We start from the raw sequence: 24,824 nt of genomic DNA on the forward strand, positions 1-24,824 counted from the left end.
GTTTTATCACATCCTTGAAGAAGAAGCTAATTCATTAACTATAACAACAGGGAGATGTATTTATATATTTTAAACTGTTGGAGGCTTACATGAGTGTATTATAACATGTCCTTTCATTTCAGGAGTCAAAGTAACACGTTTTATTTGAAACATTCACAGTGAAATTACTTGGTATTCAATAATGTCTTTACAGACATTCATGGCTGAAAAACATGTTGAACTTAAAAAACATAATTTAAGTGTTGCTCCACCAAAACTCCACCATGCTATTATTATGGTGAATTATCACTTTAATATTTAATTTGATAAAATTGCTGTGAGAATGGTAACTCCAGCCTTAATGTTCGAGCAGTGCAACTGAGACAGGAGCCTCATCCCATTTTAATAAAATAATGTCCACCTTTTCAGACAAGATCCATAAATTATCCCAAAATCTGAAATTATAATGGATTTCCCACCCCCTCTGTAAGAAGAATGGATTATTCCAGTACACTGCAATTTTATAATTGGAGCCAACACAACAACAATATTACACGTGCAATTATGAAGACAAAAAATAACAACAAAGGAGCTGTGCACTCTCTTGCTTTTTCATCTCTGGCTTCTAATGAGTTGTTTTGTATATTACACGCTGTTGTATGTTCAGTTCCAACAATAAAACCATCTGAGCGGCATTGTGAAGATTTGACTTGTGTGACCAAACGTCTCTGACCAGTCAGAACACGGACTCCCCAGACCTCTTCGGACATCCTGTGGTATCAGACACCAACATCAGCCGGAGGTCCTGGAAGCACCGTGGTGGGACCTACATGCATCATGCTTCAATTTCCAGCAAATCCCACAGATGCTTGATCAGGCTGACATTTTAAAGACCCTGCAGTGCATGTCAACATGTTGAACTGTGTCTGTGTCTCACTCTTTAACCCATTCATAAACGTTTCATGCTGTATGGCGAGATGCATTATAAGACGCCGCAACCATAAGGGAATACCGCTGCCAAAAGTAATGTATGTGGTCTGCAGCAATGATTTACACCAGCGATGCATGTCAAAGTAGCATCCATATAAATTCCAGAACCTGAGGTTTCCCAGAAGAGCTTCACTCAGAACATCATGCTGCCTTTCCTGGCTTGAAATGTTTCCACTTGTCAGTGCTGCTGCTGCTTCTGCCGCTTGCTAAGTAAATGACGCACATGCACCTGATGGTTCACATGAAGTTAAAGGAAGCGTGATTCATCAAGCGACAGCACCACTCGGATGCTCGTATGACCACTTTTCAGCGCATTCAGTGGTCGAGCGGATCAGCATGAACACTCTGATGACTCTGTGGCGACACGGCCCCATCTAAGGCAATCTGTGTGATGACACCTTTTTATCAGAACCACCATTAATCTTTTCAGTGACAGTCGTGGAAATGGACCGAAATCTGCTTTCTATGTACCTCACTGAGTTTTTCAACTGTGACTTTGTTGCTATTGCTACTACTGCTGCTGCTACTAGTACCACTAATAATACCATATTCACTTCAGTTAAAACATTTGTAAAAAGTTTGTTATCTTTATTTGTGATCAATTGTGATCAATGGAAGAAACCATAAAGTGCCTATTTAGATGGAGTAAAACAACAGTGATTGGAGACATGAGTTCCTGTTATACCTACATATAGAGTTTCTTATTGGCTTTAGTTGGGGTTAAAAAAGCTATATCAGATTAGACATAAAAAAAAACCGATGCATTTTTAAGCAAACTTCATCAATGTTTTGCATGTAGAAGACATAGCATCATCTCTGATTGTTAAAACAAATATTAAGTAATCGCATATGTGCAGAGTATTCTGGGTGATCCATAACAAGAATCAAGATGACCCTGAAATTTACTGGCCAAAATGAAAATAAATAAATAAATAAAAGCCTCTCTTTTCAAACAAAACTACAATGAGTGACCAGACAATCAAAGCTATTCACATGATCTATCAGTGCATTTGTTGCCACTGATTGTGAGCATTTTAAGCTGTTTCTATAAATAATGGACGTCATCTGATCCTTGAAACTGTGTGAATACTCACAGTGTAACCTCAGTTTGTGAACATAAAAGGTGAACATAGTATCTGCGTAGTGCCTTTTATTTACGGCATACTGGTCTCAGCTGATACATCCGATAAACACAAACTGCTGCTCTGCATTTACAACAAATCATAGCAACATATTTTATTCTGGCAACCTCAACAAAAAGCAGACCCTGTGTCAGAGATAATACATTGTGCACTCGCAAACTTGTTTTCATGAATCATTCCCACGTGACTTCCATCTCTAGTTTGCGTGTAGCCGAGAATTAAGCCAGGCTGTAATGTATGCAAAACTTTTGTAGTGCCAGTACCCGAGGAACCCTCTGTGATAGAAAATGTGCTGTTTCTCTGCATTTTAATAAAGGTCAGTCTGCTTATCAAGCCAAGTCATTATTTACAGTTTGCTGTTAATTCAATTTTTCTTCTCATGCTGGATCCACTACAGAGGAGGAGGGAGATGGCAGCCCCGACATCACAGACTGCCAGCTATGACAGAATAGCTGCCAGTAACATTTTAAGTTGCGCTAATTAACGTGGAGATAGACTACCATCTCTTTATGTATTTTCTTTAATGACTGCAATTCATTGCATGGTGAATAAGAAAGTGACGTATCCATATTTATCACCATATGATTCCCAGCGTCATATACTTTCATTATAAAGACTTCAGTGTGAAATATAAACAGTGGACAGGATCTGCACCCAGGTATCTTCCATGCAAGAGGACATGCAGAGGTTAATGTGGAAATGTGGGACAACAATAGCAACATGCAAGCACAAAATGATCCAGCAGAGCTCTTTTTGTGTTCGCACATTTTGAACCTCAGTCAATCCCAGACCTGCCATTAGCCTTTGTATGCAGAGCTTTGACATCTGTTGAGAGAAGTCATCACCTACCATAGACCAGGACTGTGGCCGACGTGCTTTTGCGGCGGGCAACAATGTTTTTAGCCACGCACGTGTAGTTGCCTGTGTCCGCCAGCCGGGCTTTTTTGATGACGAGATTATGGTCAGTCGTGATGAAAAAATTGGGGTCACTTGCTGGGTCGATCACATCCTCGTTTCTCTGCCACTCCACCTGAAAATATATTTCAGTGGTCAAAATTGACTGCAACTCAATAGAAACTGACTCGTTCCACAGCGGTCAGATATGAAGTGGATGAGAGACATCCACTGAAGCAGTGAGGCGCTTCTTCCCTGATGTAATCAAACAGACATGTGGACAAAACAAACCTGGATTGGTGTGAAACTGAGATGCAATTAATTTATTTATACATCACATTGATTTTAATATTCATTAGCTGTGTTCTAGGGGGATGCAGGCTTTGTTTTGGAGTTTTGGATATATCTGTAGCCGACGGTGCTCTATGAGCGAACCGATCGTGCCTTGTGTAGTTTTTGTCCTCTCTTGCAGAAGCCAAAAGTGATGTTATTCCTTTTTTGGTGTACACTCAGACTGACTCGCTTGTTTTCTTGCTCTCACTTGACCCTATGCTGTCTCGAGAGAAGTCACGGTATGGCAGCAGTGTTGTCGGTATTACTGCCAGTTGCGATACCACGTATAATTGGGCTTTCTTCCTCTTGTGCGCCATCCCTGTTTTCTCCCGCGGTGACTTCTGCTCTGATGTTCTTTTCTGCTGAACTGCAGTTGGCACCTTCCTTCCTATTTCTCTGCAAACTGTCCCCATGCTGTCGGGCTGTGATTGGCTAGTCTGCCGTTCCTGGTCTCTGGGCTGTCTGAGTGGCTGGCCTAAGCTCCTCTTGTGTTGTTATTAGAGCAGTTAGTGCCTATCTGGGACCGGGAGGATGCGGCGCACAAGGTGAAACATCTGGCCCCAGTCTGGTCCTCTGAACACAGATCCGCACACCACAGAGAGGTGAGCAGATAGAGAAAAAGACTTGAGTGGAACAAGAGTGTGTGAGAGACACAGAGCACCGAGAGACGGCGCAGAGATATAGAATGAGATAAGGAGAGAGTGAGGCAAATAGTCCCATTAATTATGAATAGGCCTTTAGAGATGCCAAATGGGGATTGAAGCCTCCAAGCCTATCCTGAGTGATGTGACGAGACGATGTGATCTACCGCTTCCCAGAGATGTAAGAGAGATAATAAATCAATAATAGGGAATAATTAGAGGTGTAATTTATCCGTACGGGCTTGTCTGTTCCCCGGTGGCGGCGGGTGCGATGCAAGGGAGCTGATCTTGAGCCACTTTTTGCTCTTTTGTCCTCCTGGTGAGGAAAGGGTAAACGGATGCTAGATGTGATCCTATAAATATCTTCTGTATCCGTGTCTCACCTCGGCTTGTGGCACTCCCTCGGGGGGATGGCAGTGCAGTAACACCTCCTGGTCCAATGCCACCTCTTTCCCCTGCGGCTCCTCCTCAAAGTTCTTTCTCAGGTCTTGCAGGGAAAAAAAAAAATACAGGGAGAAATAGAACCAATTAGGATATTTTAAAAGCTTGTGACATCAGGGAGGAGGGGGGAAGAAATAGAAAGAAAAAGAAAATAAAAAACTTCTATCTCCAAAACTTGGCTTGATGATCTTTCCCAATTTTCTACTCCTGAAATGTCCAGACGTGGCATCACTGAGCATGTCGCACTCTAGTTGGCCCCTAAGCCACAATGGGATCGGTGGCACCAACCATGTTGCTTATTACAGGCTGCCTGGCTGGTTCAGAGATGCTTGTCTGTTGCCAGAGGGGCCCGGCATCAAGCAAAAGCAATTGCATTACCCCTCACTCCCACCCACTCTCCTCTCTACGGCATCCGCCAGCCTCCAGCCTCCATCTGTATGACGGCTTGGAGCAGCCACACGAAAACAAAGCCCTAAGGCGCCTGGACAAGAGTTCCTGCAAGCCTGGCTGACTGCATGGGGCCTCACGTTACGTCCCGTTGAATACTCTTACTCTTACACCAAAGCCCTGCTATATATGTGTTTGTAAGCCTCGGCTGTGAACTGCACAGGTGAAACCGGCAAAGCTCACTTCTTGCAGCGAAAATAAATGCAGGTCTATTTGTATCAGATGAGGGAGACAGCCCGCTGATGGCTGGCGGGTTGACGTAAATTTGACGTGTTCACCCCGGGTTTCGACTCAGAGCAAAGTGATGTGTTATTGTGTTGCGAGGGGCCGAGTGTGCGGCTGCGAGCCGCCGGTGAATTCCTTTAAACAGATGTTGTGCCTGTCTTGACCAATCATACCCAGAAAAACGTTAAGGCGAGCAGAGAGACTTTCACGACATTCAATTTAATTAGAGTCGATACAATGGGACTGGAGGAGACTTGAGATATAACAGTCTTGGAAGGTTCAAATGGATGCGAGTGTATATTGGCGTGCACGTAAATATCGGGAACGCGTGGGTATCGCATTGTTATTCAGGCACATCTGTGTCCTTATCTTACATCTATCTGACTTTGTGAGCTCTCAAACAAAGATGGATAATGAGTGTGTGTTTTCAAAACGCCTGGTGGTTTGGAAACGGTGCCGCACTCGACTCCGTCTCGAATAATACATATTTATGTGCGAATTAATAGGCAGAATCTTTTAAAATACTCAAACGTAAAATGGCTTCTTCTAATAAAGCTTTTGAGGCTGCAGCGAGGGAAGTGTCTGTGTTCCCCAGACAGATTTATGATTGCAGCACAGCAATAAATTTCAAATCTGTTTTTATTCCTGTTACTTTCATAGGGATCATTGCTGATATACTGTATCTGGTGAAAAATATGCTCATGAATACTCAAATTTAGTGTTCCACTTTTTCCCCCCCCATTTTTTTTAGACAGCCTTCAAGCAGACGCATTACTCTCTCGTGCTCCCTGGCGGGGTTGGGGGATTTCCTTCTTATAAGAATCACAGGCAGATGATTTCACTAAATTATAATTACAGAAACACACGGTGGAGCAACAGATCACAGTCGTCTCGAGGCTAATTGCTAAATGAAACTTGGTCCCTCCTCAGCCACCAAAAGAGAAAAAATAAAAACAACCTTGCTAATATCCTTTCATCACATCTGACACGTAATTTGTGCGCAGCCTTTGTAATGACACAATGAACATTTTGAAGCGCACTCACAAGCGATCCTGATGTATGCTTTTTGGCTCTTCTGGGTGCCCGTCGTGCTCCAGGCGACACACTGACACCAGTACTCGTCGAGACCGAAGATCTTCTCCACCTGCTGTCTGGTGATGTCAATCGTCACCTGCATGACTGGCAGCGCTGTGAAGCAAACATAGGAGAAGCATGGTGAACACCAGAGACGAGAGCCGAGCCACCCCCCCCACCACCCCCTCCCCCCCAACATGCTCGACTGCAGGAAAGAGTTAAACACCGATAAATATCGCCTCAACGGAAAAGAAAACAAATGAGCTGAACTGAAACCTTCAGTGTATTTTGTACCTTGAACTCAACTGGCAAAGTAATTGTAAAAAAAAAAAAAAAGAGCCAGGCAGAATAAACAAGCAGAGAGCCATAATCATATATAAACAGAGTGCTTGTTAACTGAGGAAAATGAGAAGAGAGCCTCACAGCTATCCTTGGTGTAATTTGGAGGGTGTTAAAACGGCAACAGTTGGGAAGGAACAAGGAAGCACTAAACAAACACGGCACAAACAAAAATACTCGCTATAGCCTGCTCCTCCCATTATTAAATCCAGGAGGGTGGGTGTAAGGGCTCACAATCTATGGAGTGTTTTCTCCACCGTGGCTGATATAAGTGATGCTGCAATAGTGCATGGCAAAAATAGCTTTATTGCTTTTCAGGAGAAAGTAAAGACAAGCAGTGTCTACACAAACTAAAAATTGGGATGAGATTCGCTCTGCTTAACTGCCCAAACAATATACTGTTGTCAGATTCTTGCCTTTTTTTATATTTGAAAAGCAGACTTTCATTTCATTTTCCTTTGACCTTATATTTGGGACTTGTAATCCGGAGGTATTTTTTTTCTATATTGAACTGCAACTTTGATCCCTACTGTGTGTCCCACTTTGTCTTTACTCACATGAAACCGTTGCCCCGTTTCCCCTCGAGCTCCCGACTCCCTCTCTGTCTTATCTTTTCTCTTTGTTGTCTTTTGGAGAGATGTGTATAAAGACAGTGTTTTAGAGTCACGGAGGACGCATCATAGAGAATGACAGGAGAAGCACATACAGTGCAGTGTTGTCAAATCTCAATGGAAAGCCACTCTTCAACAACATTTACATAAAAGCACTTTGTGACACTCTTACACTCCCCTCACGCACTTGATCTGTCATTTCCAGCTCCAGACTGAAGCTTGACTAAGTGGCATATATCACGCCATCAAACCTATACAGCAATTACAAAAAGCACTTGTTCTGATACACAGCATTCATCAAACCAAAAAGGTACCCCAACCCCCCCCCCCACCCCATTTTTTTATTTATTCTTTTTGGGTAAACAATTTGAGGCAAACTGCTCATGGCTTTGTGAAGGCCTGTGTGAGCGCAGCCCGGCCCTGTGGTGATGTGAGCTGTCGGGGAGTAGAGTGGAGTGGTTCCATTCGCCGGCAGCGACACGCAGTGATAAGCAGCGCTGAGGGTCACCGGCAGACCCCCATGTATTAGGGCCGGAATGTGGCAGCTTTGGCTATATGTGATCACAATAAATGTGCGTACATGTGCAGTGAATCAAGCCCCGGAGCGCCACTCTGAGCATCAACAACAGCCGTGTGCTGTGTGCACGATTTCCACAGCACACTCTCATATGTGCTTCACTCACAGCTAATTTAAAAAAAAGTAGAAAACAGGCTGTTTATAATGGATTCAATTATTCTGCTAAAGCAGTCCCATTGTGATTAATTTCAAATACAAGGCTTGATTCAGAAAATCTATTTCTCTTAATAAAGCCCAGCTCCTCTATTGGCTGTGTGAGTGTATGAGTGTGTCTGGCATAAGGCTGGGAGGGCACCTAAAAGCTAAAACAAATGGCTGAAGTAACAAAATGGGTACTACAGAGAATGAACAAATGGAGCAGAAGGAACTCCATTCTTTCTTCAAATCGGCTGCATGGCAGCATCTGGCTTCACCCTTAAAGAGGAGGAGGTAGAAAAGCAGCACCAGTGACAGCAACAGCACTCATATACACGCTCCACATATGCCATCCAAGTACAGCACTCATTTCCATGGTTTAGCTTTGCCTACTCACACACAGCAGACCTGGAAAAATGCTCACAGCTTATTGTGAAGGCCACTGCCATTACGTGTGAATGTGTCCAGCTGTGTTTGGCTTCAGTGGAATGTTTTGGCAAATCAGAGATTAGCGTGGCCCCACAGCCTCCCGGGAAAGGTTTGGGATCCACTTCTCTTAACAAAAACACTAACAAAACATAAGCTAGCACAAACACTGACAGAAAGTACTGACATCAAATCCAACAAGGCAGCTGAGAGATTTTTTTTTTTTTTAGTTTTTCTTTTCTTCGTCACTTCATGTGAGTACCTGTAATTATTTGTTAGATATCGATAAATTCTGTGAATTGCACATTACATATGGACACACGACAGCAGCAGCGGCACAGTTGCAACGTCAACGCAAAGGGAAAATCAATGTGCAGCAAGCCCCGCAACCTGAAAGTTCAATGATGTTCAGAGAAATCCTTATAGCCTTGGACGTGTACGACAAAATGCATGTGATGGCCCTGATTTAGGCCGAGTGTGCGGTTGTTGGCTTTGCATGAGATAGTTTGGATAAACGTGTTTGAATACGTATGTCTGAAATATGCGATTAAGTGCTGCTCGGCTCTTGGTATGGCCCTACTTACAGTAGGAATTCATTTGATTAATCCAAACCTTTCCTTTCCCTTTGAGCTAGAGGGCGGAAGAAAGGAAGATCAGTATGGAGATGCAAAGCATGAACAATAGCAACCTGAGGTTAGAAATCCTAAGAAGAGCAATTTGAAGCTCTGCTTGCCAGGGTAATTGCATTCTGTTTCCTTATCTCTTCTTGTCTCCATAATTACCTGCTTTCTGTGTCTGACACCTTCCAGTAACACTGCTGTGAGTCATTCTGTCCAATTTCACTCCAATTAATAAGTAGGACAAAATAATCTCATCACTTTGTGTACAAAATACCACTATAATTTTATAGCCAGTAATAGTGATTGGGCAGACTGTAATTTACGGTTGTTTTCCATCGTCAATTCCATTAGGATGGCTGTGATACAAACAAAACTTTATGAACAGCCCTCATGCATGAGAAATACAAGAACTCTAATATAGAGTCAGAGGAAAGGTACATTTCTGAGAATTGGGCTCTGACACACTTATGACTCAATTATATTAATATCGATTTATAATTGTATGCTCAGCTGCAAGGTGGTAGGAACTAAAAAGAGTAAGAGGAAATTTACATTTCCTTTCCTGCAAGATATACTGACGCGCACTTAAGATTCCTGTTAAATGATAATTAAAACATGACACGATTCCCTCAGCCTTCAGTTTGATCTGAAGCCCATTTATAAATGAGCTCATATCCCAAACCTCAGTGAAATTACTGTGCAAAATTTAAATGGTGATTATGTGATTGACACAGTGTGAATCCTGGGCTTACAGCTGGAACCCTGGTGGGTTTATTTTTACTGGAGTGCAACGGTGCAACTTATTCTGCTGTGCTTAACCATATTTTTGGTAAGTAAATTTTCATTCTGTAACATTGCACGGGAATTAATACAAGGGGCTGGCAGGCAGCAGAAACAAACATGCACCTCAGCACCAGTGATTACAGCGGCACAGTCATCTCCTTTGGCTGTTAATAACACTGTACATACATATTACATTGTTGAAAAGGGTTAATAAATACAGAGGTTCATCTGGGCAAACTCATTTGTCACAGTTGTGTGGCGTGCCATTTTGGTCTTCAAGGTTTCATGGTTTCATTAACCCATGAAGACCCAAGGCAACATTTTCTTGCATACAACACAATTTCACCTTTTCCCGCATGCATTTCTGTGAACACCCGTACATCCATGGGTTTTAAAATGATGACATCTAGTGATTGTGCTTAGTTCACATCCAGCTCCAAAGGGAAAACATTTCCAGGTTGTAATTGGTTATTACATTAGGTGGATTGAGAGTATCATAATAACTGTTTTGAATTGATATTTTACAAAATATATTATTGTTGTTCCTTTAATATTTACATACACAAGGCACGGAAACAACATTTTTCCAGCCATAAGGCCACGCTGCATGATTTAGACATTTAATTTTCTTACGAGTGAAGTAGCATTAACATGAAAACCAAACCGAGGGTGAATTTGTGCACACATTCATGCTGAAAGCTGCAGAAATCATGCAAACTTGGAATCAGTAAGCCTTTACAACACTAGCTTTAAGAAAAACAACATGGAAGAGAGAACATTTCACAAGTGTGTGCCGATTTGCCCAAAAAGCCAAAACGTTTAAACATTTATTCCATTTTGTAAATGAAATGTCATTTCTTTTCCATATTTATGAATACAACAACAAAGCACATGTTTTTTTTTTTTTACATTTCACTGTTTTCCACCTGAAGGTGTCTTTTAAAAGAGAATTCCATTTATTTTTAATTGGCTATTTTCAAAATCTTCTGGTTGTGGTGAAAATATGTTGAATTAAATGGGGGCTTTTTTATAATGTAATCATTATTCCTCGCACTAAAACAAAGGAAACTGTTATTTATGTGTATACATTATATGTACGTTATTACGTTATATTTTGTATCTCTCTCTCTCTCTCTCTCTCTCTCTCTCTCTCTCTCTCTCTCTCTCTCTCTTTTCCTTGACCTGGTCAGTCTGCATAGTCAGTTGGGACTGGCTCCAGACCAGCAACATGTGATCCTAAGTTGGATAAAGCATATACAAGATGGATGGATAGATGGATTACTGAAAGACACATCTGGCGATCAAAAAAATAAATCAGTGTGCAAGTCAGAAAGAAAGCTTCTGTTGAAAAAGAGGACATTTGTCAAATCGTACAAGCTGTGGGCTCAGACTCAGAGACACCAACGGAAACACACACTGTTTTGCTTCGAGACTTTCCCGAGAGTTAACAAAAAAAACCAAAGGGAGGGAATAAAAGACGATGCAGAGTGACTGAGTTCATGAATAAACTGACCATACTATTGAATGATGGAGTGTGTTGCAAAGTCTTCAGGCAATCGGGTACAATACAAGCTATTACGAGACCCACTGACGCAGGCACACACAGGCAGAAAGGAGCCATTCACATTTACTGTATTGTGTGTTATTCTGATCTGAAGCGAAGACACGATTATTTACACATGCGCTTCATTCAAATAAGCAAGACGAGCAACACTTCACAAAAGGGAAGAGGTCACACTACAAGAGTACAGACGTCCTCTTCTCAATGTGTGTTTGTGTGCGTGCGTGCAGGAGGGGGTAGAATGAATCACCCCCCTGAGCCAACGGGGGCTCAACACACACGGGGTAAACATCATTGGACTCAATCCCGAGCGAGTCGATATTGGGCTTGTCTGAAAGCAGGACTTTATTTTTCTCTCCCTCACTCTTGTTTTCGCAGGCTCTGACCTCAATTCCATAGGGGTCATTTGCTTATCAAAGGCAAAGACTGGAACTTACAGGTCCTGAGTGTGTGTTCATTGTGACCAAGGAAATTCAATTAGGCAGCATCCCTACTGTGTGTGTGCGCGGCTCGGATTCATCAGTGGATATAGAGGGATTATGGGTTGGGTGGCTCTACATCAGGGGAACGCACCATTTCAAGGGAGACAGTTCACAATGGCTGAGAGGAGACATCACAGATGAACACTTTTGCGAATGCACTGTCTGCACATCCTGGCAACCGGTCAAAAGCATACTCTAAGTGTTTCATTTCCTCCTGTGGTTCTTTGTACCAGATGGCATCAGTGTCATCGTCAACACCACAAGTGTCCAAAGCTTCCTTTCAAGCAACCAACAATGCGCTCCTCCGCAGCCCAATTTAGCTCCGCCACACGAACAAAAAATTCCAAACAGGAAGCAGAGTTGTCAAAAACTACTTTAGAGCTCAACAGCCTGACAAAATCAGGCATAAAGCAGATGTAGGAAAAACAGGGATGGTTTCAGCTTGGTTGTAACACTTTCAATTTTTCCCACAGGGAACAAGATAGAATTTACCCGGTCGACTCTGTTCAGGGTAACATATTAGAAAGTAGAATTTATCATTTTAATTCTTTACGAGAGTCGAGGCATCTATTTAAATCAACTGGCACTTTGCATACAATAACATTGGTACTTTGTTTCCTGTAACATAAGTTTGTTAAACTCCAGGTATCAAAGTATAAAGTACCGCGAGGCCGGGCCAAATCTCTTCTCCAAAATGATGTTCCACCCAATGGTGACGAAACTGTCGCAGTTGTAAAAACAATTCAGTATTAGCATTCCTTAGCATAAAAAGGCACAAAAATCACAGAGTTTTGCATGTTCTGGGAGCTAAATAGTGCAAAAAACAAACTCACACACTCATACACACATTAATTTTGGTCACACCAAGATCATTAAAAAGCCACTAAAAACTGCATTTTCCCCCCCAAAAGTGTACCCCCCCCAAATTCATTCTTTTTTTTCACATTTTCATTTTCATTCATAATGGAACTGTGCATTTACCGTAATTTACAGATGATTGAGCGCACCTGAGTACAAGCCACATCAACCAAATTTAAAAAGAAGAAAAAAGAAAAGAATGAAAGCGTGTGAAAAAAATTAGCAGCTTATAGTCTGGGAAATACGGTATACATTTGCCATGATAAAAGTGGCATTCGCTTCAAAGAGGTGTAAAATTTTTGCCTACAAACAAAGCCCATGCAATGTTCCCATCTGCAAATCATGAAGAGTTTAACCCCAGGTCAGAGTCAAGGGCAGAAGTGCTTCATCATCAAGTCTTCAGACGTCTATTTCCATGTAAAGCAGAGCTGTGATGGGTGGCTCGGGCTGACTGACACGGAGAGTCGAGAATGGCAGGTGGCACAGTAAGTGTCTGTCTCCTAACAAGGATAACGTGGCCTTCTGAGTGAAGCATGGCTCTATTAAACAGCAAGTGAGATGGTAACAGAAGAAAGGTGTGTGTGTGTGGGGGGGGGTGGCGGCAAAAAAGATGTGCTGAGTTCACGAGGAATGCACCGGGACCTTCCATTCAGGGATGTTAGTGGGGTTGTGACACGAGTCAGTGGGACAGTATTCTGGGTCAAGGCTCTGCCGCTGGTTATGACCGGCTTTTCAAGAGCTTCTTTTGATTGAGCTGTCCATTTTCCACAATGAATGCACGCTGCAAGGCCCCCGCTTATGCTCTGAATGTCGTTACAGATTATTCATGGCTGACAAACAGGCGAGCAGGTAGCGCTCCAATCAATCCGGCGAGGTTCAGTCCAATGCCACTCCAAGGAGACTCAGGTGGAGCGGTAACGCTGGAGTGGGAAGAGTAAATGGCGCAGGACAGAAGAAACACTAATGAAAGTCAGGAGCCAACAAGCCTGTTTTTGAATTCCGCCTTTGTTATTAAGTGACAGGTCCCAGGCAACGTTTTAATGCTGCCATTCACATCAAAAGCACCCAGCACTTGTTTAACCCCCCCCCCCAAAAAAAAAAAAACCAACCCAAAAACATATCTAATCAGCTCTACTGAATTTTATCTCTCATCTCAGTATATTCCATGCATAAAATCACAAAACGCAATCTGCAGTGTGCACATTGCCAAACCAAACTGTCTTGTATTGAAAACAAAATCGGGGATTATTTTTCCTGCAGTTTAAAATGGGCTGGCCGATATCATTTGCTTTAATTGATAATCATTATCATTATTAGCAGCATATGTGGCACCAGGTGTGAGCTTATGGGGCTAAAGCTGTGAAACTTCTCTCAGGCACTAAACCCAGAGTGTTGCAGTTCGTTTCAGACGCGGTAAAGTGTCAATGAAGTGGAAACATCTAAGTCCCTCCTCTTTTACATATATTGTTTTTGTTCTGCATCACGCTGATATGGGGAGCACCCACGGGTGTATTAGGCCTGAGACTTTCCAGTGACCGGCTTCTAATGCTCGAAAGCCACACTATCAAGATGAAGTGAGTAAAGCAAGCACAGCGGGAAAGCAGCCACAGCTCAGTTGTGAAGTTTTAAAAAGCATTCAGTCAAACTACTAACTTCGCCACAGCATTTCAGTGTCCTTAATAGCATGTGAATGCTAATACGTATGCTGGGTGGGAAAACAAGTCTTGGACAATAAAATGATTCAGGAAGCCAAACAGTGTGACAGACAGTCCCCCATCAATGGCAACCACCACACTGAAGTGTCACTGCAGGCTGCAGTTGTCCTGTCAAGTCCAGTCCAAACTGCAAATCAACACTCCCGCTTCTCTGGAGTCGAAACAACAACAACAAAAAAACAGTGCTGCCAAATAACAGAGCCCTGCAGGTGTGTGTTGCTCCATACTGTTGGCCACTTTGCTCATTCACAAGCATCCAATTAAAAAAAAAAGTAAAAACAACCATTGATTAGCTGGTTTATTCGAAATGCCCAAAACACTGTGGCATGTTTACAGGCACTAAATTGACCAGGTACAGTAGGTCTGTCGTAATAGAGCTGCGTTATTAGTTTCTTGTGGTCACATCATTGGACCTCTTTATCCTTAACCACAAATATATAAACAGAAGAGATGCAGAGATCTAATACATTTCAGGTATGAAACGGGTAAAGTGGAACCCTGAAATCCAAAGTGTATCTGCTAACAGTAGTTTAAGTTTGAAAATATCCAAATATAATGCACAAACTTTAGTATTAACCTTTTAGTGAACCCACATTTCTCAGACAACTTCACAGTGAGTACTGGGTGTCGATACGTCTGTCATTATACGTGGGAATCACTGGGCAAACACTGGAGGAAGACCAATGGTGGTTGTGTGGAGGTTTTTTAAAATGAACAACAGCAAGAGGAGTAAAGTTGGCCACAGATTGCCTTACCGGTTGAATATTGGCAATTGAAGGGACAAACTGATAGATTTTAGTCTCACCAGAGGTTGCAGTAAATGCACAGTGAACTTCAGATTTAAACCAGACGCTGCCGCAGCAATCTGAGTGATCAAAAGCCATTTTAGACACGGCTCTTCTTCAGCGGAAGCACAGGAACACATTTCAGATGCGATCAAGCCAGACAGGAAGGTCACACACCAAAGGCGAAGCAAAATATAAGGGAGTGGTGGAAGATGAGCAATACATTTTGTTTTGTTCTTTTAAATATTAATTTTAAAAATAAATAAAAAGAATCTTGTTGGCACGTCATGTCACTTCATTAATTCAACATAATGTCATAGTGTCTGGCAAGAGGCCAAAATGCATCAGCACAGAAGTACAAAAATCAATGAAAACTAATATGATCAAAAACAACAACTTCTCGAATAACTAAAACACCTCTGCATTCCCCCCCACCCCCTCATTATATTTGTGACTGCATCCCGTGACAACAATCATACTGTGTTTGGAATGCAATGTGAAAAAATTAATATTGAATTGCACTGAAAAAAACATGAAATGAAACAAACATCTAATGTAAATAAAACATTACAGAATTATACTTGCATTAATATGCCATCATTTCATTTCTCCGCATTGGAAAGCTCTCATATGTAGCGATATTGATGTATCCCATATTAGTATTGTCTAAAATATTATGTTTTACATGTTATTGCTCTAAACAGGTTGTTTCTAAAGTTAGAAAATGTACATTAAAGGACGAGAAAGAATATTACAGCAGATTCAATTTAAATCTGTCCCTAGCATGTCTTTGATAATCTGTATTTCTCAATCCTTTGAAAACATCCTTCAAAAACATCTATAAGAAATGCATGAAATATCATACAGATATAAACATTTTACCTCATATCTAATAAGAGAATATCAAATGCAGCCGAAGGTTAGCCAGAAGAAGTTTCAATAATTTATATTTGCAAGACAAAATGGGTAATAATGAGTAATAATCACAAGGTATTTTTGAATTTCAAAGGAAATATTTTCTTTGATATACGAGAGTTTCAAGAGTTTTGTGAAGGTTCCAAACTTTAATAAGTAGATGAATAAGAAAACACATGATTACGTGACATAAGTTATCGAAGGAACGGGAGATTGAGTTATTTCTCCTGCTGCTAACCATCTGGAGTGAGACCGCTGCACGCTTGATTTAAGTAGCAGAAATATAAATCGGCTTTGGCCAAGACCAAAACAACTGATTATCTGCTCTACTATCCACAATAATAATAATAATTTAAGCATTTGCTTCACTCCAGGAGAGTCTGCTCTCCAGTACAAATAATTTCATTCCCATCTTTGTCGGTAACAATACAGGCTACGGCGCAGGAGAAGTGACGCTCAGACTGTGTTTAAGTGCACAGGTGTTCACAGGTTTGGAACGTGTTAATGAATTGATTTTCAGAACTTCAGAATAGCTTTTCCATGTCAACGAACATGTGACGACAACACATGTCAGACACGTAAATTAGGGTTTATTTATATTCTAAATTTAAATCCAATGGCCTGAAAGCCACAGAGAAGTCACAGCTGATTACATCAAGTAAACATTAATTCAAAGCAATGGATTTTTCTATTTACACTGTCCCTTCATAATTAGTTTGCCTAACCTTTTCTTAATAGTGCGCGCACACAGAGGCAGTGCTGTGATTTACCACAGTGCCCTTACCAAAGTGCCCTCGTTGTAATTACTCTCCATCCAATATCCTGACCTCGATGATTGGCAAGAGCAGAATGTTCTAGATGCCACAGTCTTGGGGCTGGGAGTGACTGGGACCCGCTCCTTTATCTCGCACATGCACCTTGTCCTACCGCGAATGAGAACACGTCAGAGGTGAAGGCCTCGAGCGCTTTGCTTCTGCTTCCATTACATTTTGCAGAGTGGGAAGATCTGATAGAACGTTACCCACATGAAAGCCGTGATAATTTGCTCGGGCTAACATGCTTCTCTCCCCCTTGTCTGACATGGCCTTGGGCGCTGAAGTAAATAAGGAAAGCTGCTTCAGGTAAGCCAGGCTGGTTCCCATCTGGCTGCCGAGTGCTCTGTGCCATACAAATTGCATTACGGTTTTCCCCTCCCTCCTCATGATGATGGTTTGGCCCCTCATGGGCTTTTGGCCGGCAGTGTTGTCTGAATTGGGAGGGAGAGGTTTTTGGTAATCCAATGGTGGTGTGTAGGCGAATGTAAATATTGAGGACAACAACAAACAGTGTTCAGTAAACAGCCTCGGGGAATGCTGAAGTACAAAAGCCTTCCAAACCAAACTCAAACATTCTTCGTATTTGTAATAATAACTAATTGTGGTAATGGTGATTGAAGTACACGGTAACTTCCACAGAATATACATTTGTTAAGATGCGTGAGATTACATTTTGTGAGAATTGCAGACAAATTATCATTCACTTCCCACTTTCCAAACAAGTCCAAGACATTCCGAAGGCTCAAATCTCAGCATCATTTTTCAGCAAAAAAACTGGCATATTATTAAACAATACTGGTGGAGTGGACCTGCAGACCTTTCAGTTTGCAACGTTTCCCTGTGTACCTTCTCCAGGTATTCTTCACACAATCCAAAAACATGCTACAGTATTTCAGTTCATTGCTGACAGTAATTTGCCTGCAGCAGAGAAAGTGAGTGTGTGTGAGGGTGTACCTGCCTTCACCCAGTGACCGATGCAACAGACTCCAGCGCCCCACAACTCTAAGTTAGACAAAGAGGTACAGAAGATGGATCAATACATGAGTATTAATACAATATATACTGTGTACTTCGGCTATTGACTCTGTATTTATTTATTATTTGGAGGTCTGAGATACAAACCCAATATATTTATGCAATATGGTAATAGACAAAATAATTTCCTCTTTCTTCTCCAACCATAAATGCAGAGTGTTTGTCCCAATTGGGGAGACTGAAATATCATTTACATAATTTTAATGGTTCTTAATTTGTGTAACAGTGATGGATATTGATCATAATGCAGACAACTGCAGTGTTGTTAACCATACTGTTGTGTTCACATGAATATTTAAAACATGGCTGTTGCAGCTTTTACGGTTGTGCAAAAGTGACCAAAAACAAGTTTCAGCAGTGGCGGCTGCAGTTCTCAGAAAAAGTAAAGATGCTGTTACTGAATGCACTTACAAGGTGGACCACAGTTCAGAGCAACGGTTTCCAAAGCTCTTGAAAGCTTTTATATGTTTGTGAGAGAGGGGGCTGTCCACCAGCGTTTGGCTTCACTATAATGGTTGCACAAATCAGACCTTGAAGAAGGGGTTAGTCACCTTTATTCAAGGTAATTTGGATCTCTGAAGGTAAAAGGCTGAAAGAAATTAGTTCAGACCCGACCGAATCCTGCTGTTTTAACTGGAAATACGTCTGAAAGAGAAAACTCAGCAACGGGAAATTGGAGTGAGATAAATATAAAATGAAGCACAGTCTACCGTTCTGCTTTCAATTATAACATTATATAAGATCTAGCGTGAATCTGGGATTCCAACACTAACGCATTTTAACAAACAAAATACAAAATATTCTCTTAGCATTCGTGAGCTGAAAGTTGAAGAGGGGACTGATGGGAGAACTAGAGAACCAATGGAAGATGTGTAAAACAACTTAAAATAAAGCCGGACATGATATGAAACAAATATGTGAAAGTTGCAGGCTTGATGCAGAGTACATTTGGTTTACTTCTTTGCTCCCATAATTTTGTCAGGTCTGTCCGACATTCTGTGAAGTTTTATAAAATCCTAATGATCAAGTCAGGGCTCAGGAACTGTTTTCACCGGTCTTCAGTCTTTACAATATAAACAAATGAACAGGCCTTGTTCTTCAAACAGTTGCAGAGAGACGAGCACCTACAGAGCACGTCTTCATCTCCAGCGCATGTTTATACTGAGAGGACGTATCAAAGATAGGTTTCAGAGACGGTCTGTTTGGCCTTTTGTGGCCACTGTGGGTTCTCTCACACAGGAGGATCATTCATGTGATTGCAATCTAAAATCTCATCGCAAGCTGCTAGAAAATACCCCGATCTATTGTCAGTTTGTAATATGGTATTGGATATGGCATGAAAAGAGATATTATGGGTATCAGGAGAAATGTCTGGTGGGTTATGCAGTGATGCAGATACAGAAGTGTCGTGTCCTTCAGAATCAATCTTCCCCGAAGATGTATGAGACAAAGTATTACCCTCAAGTCTTACTCTTCTTGTAGACTGAAATAAGAGCAACAGTAGCTGAACTGATGATGTACTCAGGAGTGACACAATGCAAAACAGTATTTCATGTTTATTTTTATTTTTTTTGGGGGGTTGTTCAAAACACAGCTTCAATTGTATTTAAATAATCAGTTTTACCCTTGAATCCGACTCAAAGGAAGAGAGAACAAACGAAACCTTGTCTAAACAACAAAATATCCAGGAGCATGTAGATGTTTATCTACATCTGAGAGGAAAACAATATATGGAAAATGTCCAGTTTGACTGTGTAATCAGTGTAAATCCCTGTACTACCTGGGTGATCTCATGACACCGAGCCGACAAGGATCTCCCTCCATGTTGTTTAGTCCAGAATCCAGTATAATGTGATGCATGGGAGGCTGAAGTGCTGTAGACCACGCACGGATTGAGTCTTTAAATATTCATTTCTTTGTTCAAATGTGACTGCTTTAATTATTAATGGAGTGGATGCAAGACAGAGAATTGTGGACTTTATAAATAACCTGATGCTGAAAATTGAGAGAATTGAGTGGAAGTACCGAGTGGACCCCTGAGCTCATTTTGATAGCAGAAGTAGCAGATGTTGGGTGATGGTGTTTATTATGCACACATGAAGCAGAGATGCAGAAAATTGCTGAGCTGGAGCAAACCAAATGTTATGAGGGATATGATTTTAAAGTGATTATGGAAAAGAGATGAAGCATATCCAAGAGTTGCAAGGATAAAAAAAAAAAAAGGCAAGGTGATTAATGAATAACTTGTCAAACATTCTCAGGCTATGAATCCATTCAAAATTCACAATATCATACATTTAAATGAGACAAAAGGGAGAAATTCAACACTGACTTAAAAAAAAACACTCCAAAAACTTTGAACTTGGCCTTCCATTCAGTTACATATTTGATTGTTAAATATGAATAGACTTAATTCTTATAAAACTGAACCATTGCCCTTGAAACACAGACAAGAAAACAGAACCTGTCTATAACAACAGGGATGAATTATTCATTTGAATCACATAAAATCCTCAAGATTGCTTCCTGATGGCTCTTGGACCACAACTTCTGCTCCTGTTGTTGCGCGCACGCCTCACTGCACACCTGCCCACATGAGAAGGTTTCCTCAAACGAGTGTTTTCCACACAGCCCTTTTCTTTTGTGCTTGCGGCAAAACACGGCGACCACACAAGGCTGAATCCAGATATGGTACATGCGGGCAGGAAACTGCTGATGATCGACTAGGGGTTTTATTCCCTGAAACACGAGGTGGGAATGCATTTCCCTGCTTGTTTTTCCACTCTGTCACCCACCTGACCCAAAGTCCAACCGCCTCCTTATGAAGCGCGCTTCCCATCCACTGCAGGGATACTCCACACTTTGGGGTGAATAAATCCTGCAAGCAGCATATATACTGTAGATGTTTAGATGCCTTTGGTTATAAATGCAGCACCTCCCCCTGTGATTCACTTATTTGTGACACACCGAAAAATATTCTGTTCTCCCTTTCATATTTTACACACACCTCACGAAGAGATTGAAGCTATTCTTCTTCCTTCACCGCAGCACCACTATCCCATACCCAGGACACCCTGCAGCTTTTGGTTCAAAAAGGAAGAGAACAGTGAGCTGATGTTTGTTTGAGGGCTGTGTAAAATACCTATACTGAGAGTCTCCTTGGGGCCAAACACACAAAAGCATTAACTGTCAGCCACCGAGTTGCTCTGCCTATCAAAAATCTCCAAGGACTATTTAGCTGTCAGCTCCCTCACTACACCTTCCAGCTCCACTATTTTTAAACGAATTTGAGCGGAGCAGGTGCTGAGTGACACCACAAACTCCCACTCTGTCTCCCTCTGTCAGTATACCACTCTCCTCTTTCATTTCCAGGGGAAGTCGAGGTAAGTTGAAAGATAAAATTACATTACAGTTAAAAAAAAATTGAATGGGGTGGGGGGGGTTGGGGGACATCAAAGTTCATTGATGATAGTCCAAATAGGAAGTCTGGGAAGAAGTTGACTGGTTCCATTCTGCATCCTCACAGCCATTGAAATGGCAAATTTTGAGGTATATTGTGAAATCCAAGCACATTTGCAACTTTGGCCCCTATTTGCTCAGCAAAAGAAAAGTACAAGTGGTCTGGGTAATGCATGGGTAATGCATGTGCAGCAGCATACAGAGCACATTTTATTCAGATGTCTTGGTTAGGGCACTGAAGGCTCAGAGCTGCAGTTAGGCGGATCAGAGCCAATATTCCCATGCAGCTGAGAACTGAGCTGCTTTGCACAACGTTACTGTGTGCCTTTGGAACTAAGGCTTTTGATCCATCTCATTTGAGCATTTACAGACATATCATGCCTCCTGCAAGACTGAAATAAAGTGCAGTCGTGTGGCACCATTTAAAACTGAGGAACTCACGCCCTTGACACTGGATGTAGTCCACATACATGAGGAACAAACGCAGGCTGGAAGGATGTATTGATGACATGTCGGTGTTTTCCAGACACAGTCAGTAAATAACTCTAACTATTGTGAAAGAAAAGACCGCAAGGACGGCTGAATGCATTCCAACTTCCAGCAAGAGCAGAGCTTTTGTGTGACTGACAAATGAGAAATTACTTGAGAAAAAGCAAAGCGCAGAGCTGACGTGGGATATGTTTTGGTGGGAGGACAAAGCCGAAGCGTGTGGGAGATTGGAACGGCAGCGTTGTTGTTTGACAAATGGTAATTATCTTTTTTCCCCCAAACTTTTGTTCCACTAATTGCAGTTAATTTTGAAATTCATTCTTCCTGCATGTCAAGACCAACTTCAAAGGACCAGACCCGACGTACTCCAGATTTCCAAATAAAAACACGTGTTACACACAAAGTTGGAGACACAGAGAAGTGTGGCTCTTGTATGAGTCTATTGGTGAGATCAATCAGCACAGCTGGTTGGTTTTTAATTCTGCTTGCCTCACTTTACTCCCAACGCTCCAAAACACACAGGCAGTTGTCTCGAGGCCAGACAAACACACGCGTCAATTAAATCCACTTTGACTCCCTCCTCACTCCACGGTGTGTTGCTTTGCATTGAGAAAGGTCTGCTTCTCCGCACACAGACAGAAAACGGACGCAGGCACCAGGCTGACCTGCCGGTAAAGTCTAATAGCGCACGCTGGCAGATGTGTCACGGGAACAATTCACCTTGCCATCTGTTTTCCGGCGCTTCATTGCCAAATCCTTGCCTCTACGTCCTGCAATCAAGGACAGGATGAAATACAAGTCCCATTATGGGGAAGCAGCTAATAATGCATTATCAATTAGTCCCTTTGGCTACTGATCGATGCTTAGCAGGTGGTACAAGGCCATTTGGTTCATTTAGGGCAGCATTGTCCTCTCCCCCCTGATTCTCTTATTTCCTTCTGTTCATTAAGTCCAGCCTCCGAGACGTATCAGGTTTTGCTAAAACTACAGGAGAGTCCCCCCCCCCCCCCCCTATATTCTGTTAAAGATCATGTTTAATCACTGTTATGTGGCCTCTGCTCCATTAAGATGACTCCAATACTATAGTAACCTGAGTTTTGAATGGAACGGAATGAATGGAAAATGACAGTGGGCTTGTTGCTGCTTTCAAATAAATGCCATTCGTGTAAAAGAGAGGGTATAAAGGCAAAGACATTTTTCTGCATCCACGCTGGTGACCTATACAGAGATGAGGAAGAGGGATGAAAAAAGTGTGCAATACAGGGGGGACGGGGTGAGGAGAGAGTGGGAGGAAGCTGGTGTGAGAGAGGTGATTGGCCGCCATAATACCGCGGATAAGCATTGTGGTATTAAAATAAAGGTTACAGATCGTTCCGGCTAAGCCGAGCTTATCTCCCCCTTAGATCAGAAATTAAATATGTCATCACATTACAATCCAGGATCTAGTCGATCAGAAAATACATATTTTATACAAATGAATCCTCCCTCGGCTGCAGACTCCCAGGTTATCTCTGCGGTGCAATAACACATTATTAGTTCTTATTCAGAACGTGATAGATGGCTTTTAAAGATTTAGTGACTGCGTCATACAGGGTATTTAAACTTCAAAAGGACAGACAGAGGACAGACGCTGTGGCTGACAAACCTGGTGTTGACATGACAGGGTTACGATTGCCTTCCCAGTTGGATTCTACATGGTTAATAAATATAATAAAAGAAAATAAGTTCAATATCATTGTGTGATTCTACTGTGAAGTCTTTCACAGAGTAAGAGGCAAATGTGTAGCATTTGATCATTTTCTCCGTGATATTCTGCTTTCATTGTGAGGAGCGTTGTCAACATCCGGTTCAATCAACAAATAAAATATAATCTCCCCTCTTTATAAGACGATTGCTGAGCTTTATTGAAATAGGAATGTGAAATGCATGTATTTTCCACCTGAGAGGGTTTGCTTGCTGGGGTGACAATGTGAAGCGCGGACCAAAATCATTTCCATCAATGCTGGCAGATGAAATGCAAACACAATCAAATCAGTCTGGCCCATACAACAAGCCTCTGCTCAAATGCCAATCTCCCTTCTGCTCATCATGCGTCTGATGAGAAATCATAGAGTGGGAGAATCTCCTAATCTATGCAAACACACTGTCAGTATTGATTTGTTCGTAGGGGGATATGTCTTTATTAAGACTCGTCCCCTCTCTCCGACCTGAGAAAGACACGGCGTGTGCAGAGGCTTAGGAGGCAGTCACAGCCATAACAATTGAGATAAGTTACTGAGGACAGGTAATGAGAACCGATAGACTCGAGGACGGATCGATATCAGACATTGAAACCAGGAGAGGAAGGACAAATTTGACATCTCATTCCCTCTCCATGTTTGAAGCAGTCTCTGAACCAAGTAGTCCTCTTTGTGAGTGTGGATTTCCGGGGGTTCTGATTCATTTGCATGTAGAAAGGGTCTGAAGCATCTCTGCAGTGCCTAGAGGTGCAAGTCGAGCTAACTGTAACTGAACAATCAGTCAGAACAGCTCTTTGTCTTTGGTGCAGAGAATCACTTTCAATAAACAGACCTGTCTGACGAGGGCAGGGGTCAGGTCTGCTGTAGCAAGTTATCCACATGTCATGTTTCTCCCCACCGGAGCCGTGAATACTGAGCAGTCTGACTGAAACACGTCTGCACTTCAGACCTGGCTCGGTTATTAATTTAAACCCTTCCAGTTAGTTTGACGTTTGCCTGAGTCTGCTGGGACTCAACATAGATGGAGTTAGCTGAATATTGCCTCTGCTGTTCAGGGTCAGTCCAGTTCAACTCAAACAGCCATGTGTCTGATATTCCTTCGGCTGCAGTAGGCTGCATGAAGGTGAAGCCAGTATTGATTATGGCTTCTGCACACTTTGATCAGTTTGCTTTTCCATTTGATACTCTTTATTAAGTAAATCGTGCACAAAAGTCATTAGGACTGTGGGGCTCTCTAGACGTTCTCTTTGTGGATATGAAAGGTCGTTTCAAGTGCATTCGTGATCAGACGTGCACTTGGAAACGGGCAGTCTG

General features: G+C 42.0%; 1 protein-coding gene across 1 annotated transcript in view; it reads right to left on the minus strand.

The window, feature by feature from the left end:
* unc5a (unc-5 netrin receptor A) overlaps window positions 1-24,824 on the minus strand; it is a gene marked incomplete at its 3' end in the record, with an annotated part of 143,655 nt that overhangs the window by 37,877 nt on the left and 80,954 nt on the right. Inside the window, exons 3-5 of the mRNA XM_080501739.1 lie at window positions 6,137-6,280; window positions 4,363-4,466; window positions 2,961-3,141 (exon numbers count right to left, since the gene is read on the minus strand). Coding sequence (XP_080357865.1) covers window positions 2,961-3,141; window positions 4,363-4,466; window positions 6,137-6,280 — 429 coding nt within the window. The remainder of the gene's footprint in view (window positions 1-2,960; window positions 3,142-4,362; window positions 4,467-6,136; window positions 6,281-24,824) is intronic.

This window comes from Blennius ocellaris (genome assembly GCF_963422515.1).
Source record: "Blennius ocellaris genome assembly, chromosome: 9".
Classification (NCBI taxonomy): domain Eukaryota; kingdom Metazoa; phylum Chordata; class Actinopteri; order Blenniiformes; family Blenniidae; genus Blennius; species Blennius ocellaris.